General features: G+C 35.9%; 1 protein-coding gene across 2 annotated transcripts; it reads right to left on the bottom strand.

The window, feature by feature from the left end:
- Positions 1-680: 680 nt before the first annotated feature.
- Positions 681-6,343, bottom strand: LOC104245785 (uncharacterized). Of its 2 annotated transcripts, XM_009801452.2 has the most exons (4): positions 6,096-6,343; positions 5,212-5,345; positions 2,760-3,369; positions 681-2,658 (listed from the first exon to the last, which is right to left on the bottom strand). In XM_009801452.2, the coding sequence occupies exons 2-4, from the start codon at positions 5,236-5,238 to the stop codon at positions 1,781-1,783; spliced, it is 1,515 nt and encodes a 504-aa protein (XP_009799754.1). In that variant the 5' UTR covers positions 5,239-5,345; positions 6,096-6,343; the 3' UTR covers positions 681-1,780. The 2 variants fall into 2 exon arrangements, with proteins under 2 accessions (XP_009799754.1, XP_009799755.1); XM_009801453.2 differs by lacking the exon at positions 5,212-5,345.
- Between the last annotated feature and the right edge of the window lie 673 nt (positions 6,344-7,016).

The following is a 7,016-nucleotide window of genomic DNA, read 5'->3' as shown; positions in this document are numbered from 1 at the left end:
TGCGAATCAATGAGATTTATGTTTATTCATTAAATCAAGTTTCCCTGAAATTGACTTTTGAAGAACGAACTAAATATAAGTCTGAAAAAGCAAATTATAAGAAGGAGAGAATATATTTTGATATTTTTCTTTTGCCTTTTCGGCAGCCAAAAGGTGACCAAAGGGTTAAAACACAGAGAGCAAGTGCAATTCACTCGATCTTGAAAAATTGAGATGTTCTATATATCGTGGTCACATAGGCGGCACATGGACATCTTGGTCTACCTTCCATTAATTTAAACCTTATTTATTACCTACTGGATACAAGTGCTTAAACATATATTTTATCAAAAAATAAAAACATTAAAAAAGAAGTGCTCACACCACCTATTAAGCAAGGGTTTTACTTGAGAGAGCAGGGATAAAACTGAAGCTATAGCCTGCAAAAGAGGGATCAACAACGACAACCCAATGAAATCCCACTAGTAGAGTCTGGGGAAGCTAGTGTGTACGCAGACCTTACCCCTACCCGGAGGGGCAGAGAGGCTATTTCCGAAAGACCCTCGGCTCAAGAAGGCGATATATCAGTCTAGATATGTATAAGACACACCACAGTAAGAAGAAAATTTTGAAATCGCATTATGTAAAGACACCATATAAGCTTAGCATGATACAATTCGATAACATATGTAGAGTCCAAATGGAGCAAATGTGAGCTTAAATGGAATCAACACATCTGTAACAATGGACACTTCTATTATCCAGGCATGTAACTGTATCAACCACTGTATAAAAAGGTTGTTACCTGACTAATATCTGGATATGTTTAAGTCATACACCACAGTAAAAAGAAAATTTTGAAATCGGATTACGTAAAGACACTATATAAGCTTAACATGATACAACTCGATAACATACGTAGAGTCCAAATGGAACAAATGTGAGCTTAAAAGGAATCAACACATCTGTAACAATGGACATTTCTATTTTCCAGGCATGTAACTGTATCAACCACAGTATAAGAAGGTTGTTACCTGACTAATGCATGGATATGTTTAAGTCATACACCACAGTAACAAGAAAATTTTGAAATCAATTTATGTAAAGACACTATATAATCTATTTCAAAAGAAAATGAAACTAAAAAAAAAAAACTAAAGAAAACATTAGAGGCCAAGTCAACTATTTCTCCCTATACGTATGCAGCATGGAAGAAATGGTATCAGCACATCTGTAACGATAGACAACATTAATTTCCCAGACTAGTAGCTGTATTAACCACAAGATAAAATGTTAATACCTGACTGAGACTTACTTCATGCTTACTGATACAATGGACAATGCACGAATATCCTTTCAGTCAAAAAGCACAACTGGAAACACTCACAAATTTGACCTGGCGATAAATTTAATAATCAATCCTCATAAGCATTCTCCTCTTTGAGCCGAGGGTCTCCTGGAAACAGCCTCTCTGCCCCTCGGGGTAGAGGTAAGGTCTGCGTACATATTACCCTCCCCAGACCCCACTTGTGGGATTACACTGGGTTGTTGTTGTTGTTGTTGTAATCCTCATAAGCATTCTACACTCTAGGCATAGATCTTTTGGTTCTATATTGGCTACTAATACACATCAATAAATTAAAAATCCTCCAGAAAGACATTTTGTATTGATTTTTCTTCTTCTATGACTAGGCAACATAACATAAAATGAAGTCACACATTGTAATGGCACATCCCTGAACATGTCAATCAGTTTGCCAACTCCCGAGTTTAACGATTCTCACTTTCATCTCTTAACATATCACGCGGCATTTACTAGCTTTGCACGTCTAGTTTTGGGGTCAACTTCTACTTGAAGCCCAAGTCGAGCAAGTTCCGGAACATCTGCAGTTCCTTGAAGCTCTAAATCAGCAACAGCCCCTTGGTTTTCTGCATTTCCTTCCAATAGGTTCCGCACGCACCAGATTCCCCACTCCCTTAAGAAAGGATTATCATCATCTGTAACACACTGTTGTAGCAGTAAAAGGATCCCATTTTTATCTCTAATCTCATCTTGGACGTGCCTTCTACTATAAGCACAGTTTCCAAGGATGGCAACAATATCTCTCCGGAAACCTTTGTAAGGACAACACCTCAATGACGAAGATGATGTTGCCTCCTTGATCTGATCCTGTGTCATTGATTTCCTAATTGTCGTTGGAGGTTCAAGATTTCGAAGTAAGTCCAGAAGAAGTTCAATAAGCCCAGAGGAAACTAATATATCCACGACATCCTTTGGACCTTCCTCCCTAGAGCTTGTCAGGTGACCACAAGCGCAAATATCTCTCAAGATCACGAGTGAGTATCCTAGAACATCAATAGGAGCAGACCCCGTCGGAAGATCATCTTTCCCTCTGTTTGAAAAGTCAACAACCACTGCAGAACTCTTAAATATCCCGAAGATACTTAAAGCAAAAACATGTGAAACAACAATATGCTCTAATTGCTCATTCAAGATTTCTGAGAGGATACTCAACAGATGAGCTTGCTCACTAACAAATTGGTAAGCTAAGTGTGTAACAATATCATTGTTCTTAACACAAGGATGTGAATGTAACTTGAAGAAAATTGAGGAAAAGTAGGAGCCTTCGATGCAAATTTTTGAAAGAAGCAACTTCAACCAATCTTCTCTGAGACCAACTGCAAAAGGGTATGAAACCATAAGCCAATCATGGCTACCAAATAAGAAAAAGATAATTTTTTTGGGATACATTAGAGTGATAATATTCACTGGCATTTACCGGCTGATGAAGTACATATGATTTCTTTAAGAATCGGCAACCCTTGCTCCGAACTTAACTCTGTTAGCAGTCCATCAGTACCTTCACAGCAAGTGTAAATGGCCATACATAGAGGATCACATATTTCTCTGCTTCTAACTCTAGCAATCTTCAAGAATCTATGAGGAAACATTTGGTACCACACATCACATTGATGTTCTCTCCCAGCTACTGAGTAGTTTCCCAGAAGTTGCAGCCCCACTCGGATAATCTCACAATCAGGATCAATAGTAAGTCCTACTGAGGTAATAACATCCATGACTGTTTCAACTCCTCTTTGTTCAAGAAAGGCATTTTGATTTCTTATCTCCCCAGCACACATGTTTCTAAGTGCCTTAAGAGACAATAAAAGGAGGTAACGCCAAGAGGGAGATGACAGAGTCTGACAGAGTTGGAGGACAGCGGTGACAACGTTCTTAGTGGACAGATCAAACCTTCTATCAGGAACTTTGGCAATTTCTATCAGCTTCTCAAGTGCCTTTTCTAAAGAAGCTGAGTTTGACACAAGTAATAATGTTTTGGTAACATTTTCGGGGACAGAAAGCTCTGGTACAAATTTATCATCCATAACCTAACAAGGAGAATAGAAAAATAATCAAATGAATGAAGGGTCAGTAAGTTCAAACAACTTTCTCAATTGCCTTCTCGGGGACTTTGGACAAAAAAAAGACCATATTTAAGTCTTTATCCCAACAAAATACATATCATTTCATATCTGCCATAGGAAAAAAAAAACAAGACTACAAAAGCTACAAAATTAGTATAAACACAATCAAATGAATAGGACCACAAAACCCACACAATGCATAAATAGCATTAGCTAAATGCATGCGAGAAAAAAAAAGGATTTTATCATTGAATAGGTAAGCCATTGGAATATGAAATGAAAAATAATGAAGGTTTAGCTGCATTTCTTCTTCTAGATATGAAGAAAGTCATATCTAGAAGCAATGCTATTTCTAAGGGTATTCCGGAATGTATTGTGCAAGTACAATAAAAAAAAGAACGTTTTACAAGATTGAACTTTGGAAAATTCAATTCTACAGGACGAACCGTTACTTTAAGTAAAAAGTAAAACATCTTCTCCAGAATTGGATAAAAGCATGAAGAAAATCACTTTACCTCATTCTGAGGTAAGAAAGAAAAATATACTAAGTAACTTCCAAATATTTCCTTTAAAGAAAACAAATCAATTAGCCCCACTTTCCCTTCTACTGTCGTTTGTTTCTGAGCTAAAAATCTCAAGAGCTGATCAAGACAATCAAGCCTTATGGAAATCTTCACAAATTTTTTTCCGAATAGAACTTTTTTGCTTATGCCTGCAAGTTCTTTGTTTAAGGAGCTTGTGTAATTAAAGAAAAGGAGGCATCTTTCTTGCTCATCCTTAATGCACCAACATATGTCACCTTTAATAGGTGAACTAACAAGACCCTTGCGCTGAACACTTACAAAAAGCTCATAGATATGCTGAAGGAAGATTTTCTATCTTAATGCTCATTTATTCTATTTGACATATTCAGAATTATACCTTAATTTGGAATGACATCTTTTCTTTAATTATTTTAATATCTAAACTCATAATGCGCAGAAAATGTTTTTGACCAAGTCCAGTTTTGCTTCAAAAGCCTAAGAGTGGCAAGAAAGGAAGAACCCTTTTTTTCATTCTCAAACTTGTGAAATTCTATCGAATGGAAGAAATGGTTAGTTGGTTACAAAAGCTATACTTAAAATCTTAATGCAGCGAAAAACAGGCACCTAACATGGAAAAAAGAAGAAGAGAAGATAAGATAAGTACCAATGTAGAACCTTAAGTTTCAAGAACATATCAATTCGACGTAACAGAATACTCAACCACAACAAAGTGGTAGCAGTTATTGTGATAAATAAAAGTGAACCAGAAAGTTATGAAAAAAGAGAACGTCATATTTCTGCAACAAAAGAACACATTCAAAGGTATTAGCAGTTTCAAATTTAAAGAGGGACAAACGATAAGGGCCCAGAAAGAAATCAAAATTCAAAACCATCCTTCAAAAGTTCCAATTTCAAAAAAACAATCATATACCAAATAAAGATATCAGAAAAATCGAGCAGTTCTTGTTCAGACAGATCAAAGAATGAGGAAATCAATTTCAGACCCTCTGCAGTTCATATGAATCTTATCACAACTACTAACAGCTAAAACCCTAAAAGGGACTAGTACATTACCTCAATAAGTAGATAATAAGATAAACGATAGGTGAATCTTGGCTTAAATAAATAAATTTAGAAATAATTCATAACACTTTCACTGAATGATATATCGTACTTAGGTTGATTTTGATTATGATATTTTATGTTTGTTCAAGTTGAGCTGAGTTCCGCTGTACAATTAAGGCATTGAATATTCACAAAACCAGGCATTGCATGTTCATACCTCTCTTTCCTTTGATTCACGGGTCATCTACCTTATTCTGCAACTTCATATTTTATGCCAGGTTGAGAGGGCTGAACTTGAAACTTTTGAGAAGGTGACCATGCAATTGGGATAACTTGAAGTTGAAGTTCTTTCTGCCAAGCAAGTAAGCGATGTAAAAAAGCTGTCGATGTACATTCTTTTAAATTCATGATTTATGTGTTATTTAAAATTCAACTGGAATATGTGGATAGATAATTTGTCTCAGTTAACAACCCTTTCTTTTTCTTGTTCATGTAAGAGCTTCGTAGCGAGCTTCATTGAATTATATTTTTTTCTAATTATTTAACCTTCCACCCGGTATGACGATTTAGCAACCATATTGCTCTTTAAATTCAGGTCACCTGTTTGTATATTTTTCATTAATCATATTTCATTGCGTAGGTTCTGTTACTGAGATTTTTCATTAATCATATTTTGTAGCATAGAGTCAAGGGACGCTTGAAAGAGAATATAGCCCCACTACACATATATCATAGGAAACCACGGTATGCTGCACTTGGTTACTGAAGCTAAATGTTTTAGGTTTAAAGTCTAACCAAAAAAAATACACCAGTCGGAACTTAAGTTCACACAACCCCAGCTTAATTGAACTCGGCCAAGCATTTTCTCAAACACAATATGTGCACACTTTAAAACCCTAGCTCTCCCAAATTCCTCAACAGCTCATCTCAAAAAAAAAAAAACCATAAGCACCAACAACAAGGCAAAATCTCGGGAAGAGATTCAAACATTGAGGAGAACGGGAAAAGAGAGTTCGGGAAATAGCAAGAGGAGAAGAAAGTTGCAATGACTGAATAAAATTACAGAGCAAGGGCCAAGAAGAGAGAGTAGTTGTCGCATACCTGAGAATGTTAGAAACGCCGGAGAAGTTGCTGCTCTCTTGAAGAATCCACAGTCATAGAGAGACGGAGAGAGCAGAGTAAGAAAGTTTCGGGAGAACCTAGCGGGCAGCGGCTAGCGTTAAAACGTTTCCAACTGGGGAAGCCGGGAAGGGAGGAGAAGTGGAGAACCTTAGCACGCGGCTGCTAGAAACAAATGGGAAGTGGCGAACTGCGGAACTAGGAAAGGGATGATACTCCGTCTGATTTTTTTGTTTTCTTTTGAGGTCTAAAAGAAGTAATTTTTCGAAATATTTCAAGAATGATTTAATTATTATTTTTTATATTATTTTTGGAGTAAATAATATTAGAGTATGTGTAAGGAATATTTATGTGAAGAGATAGTAAAGGTTAATATGATTAATTTTATTGCTAATTAATGCTAAAAGATAAATTTCTTAATATGTGTAAAAATAACCAAAAAATCACTTACTTTGGACGGGGGAGTATCGAAATATTGAAAAAATCATATGTAATTAGTATCAACACCGAAATACGGAATTAATTCGATCTATTTTTTCATATTTCGAATTGTATGCTCACCTAAATTTTATGTTTATAGAGATTTAGTTCGTCAAAATTATAGCTTATCTCAGTTCCGACACTTATCAGTATTATCATATTTAACTTATGATGTTGCTTCAAGTCCTAAGGAGAATTTAGTCATTCGGCGCAAGGTTGATGGAGAGCTGTCACACCTCCCTTTTTACACCCCCGAGAGAAGTATAAGGGAGTTTTTCCAATTAAAGTGACATTATTTGAAATGAGATTATTTAATTTATTAGAGTCGCCACTTGGAATAGTTTATTTGGTGTCCCAAGTCACCGGTTTATTTTAAAATCCCAAATCGAGGATTTTTTTTTTAAAGTTTGCGAACCAGAAATT

The sequence above is a fragment of the Nicotiana sylvestris genome, chromosome 3 (genome assembly GCF_000393655.2).
Source record: "Nicotiana sylvestris chromosome 3, ASM39365v2, whole genome shotgun sequence".
Lineage (NCBI taxonomy): Eukaryota > Viridiplantae > Streptophyta > Magnoliopsida > Solanales > Solanaceae > Nicotiana > Nicotiana sylvestris.
Note: the sequence above shows the minus strand (reverse complement) of the source record. Positions and strands in the feature narration are given on the sequence as shown.

Coding starts and splice junctions, on each gene's coding strand:
- LOC104245785 (XM_009801452.2), bottom strand. CDS start 5,238: ATGACCCGTGAATCAAAGGAAAGAGAG. Junction 3,370..5,211: donor GTGAATCAAAGGAAAGAGAG/GTATGAACATGC, acceptor TCTCCTTGTTAG/GTTATGGATGATAAATTTGT. Junction 2,659..2,759: donor CATATGTACTTCATCAGCCG/GTAAATGCCAGT, acceptor ACCCTTTTGCAG/TTGGTCTCAGAGAAGATTGG.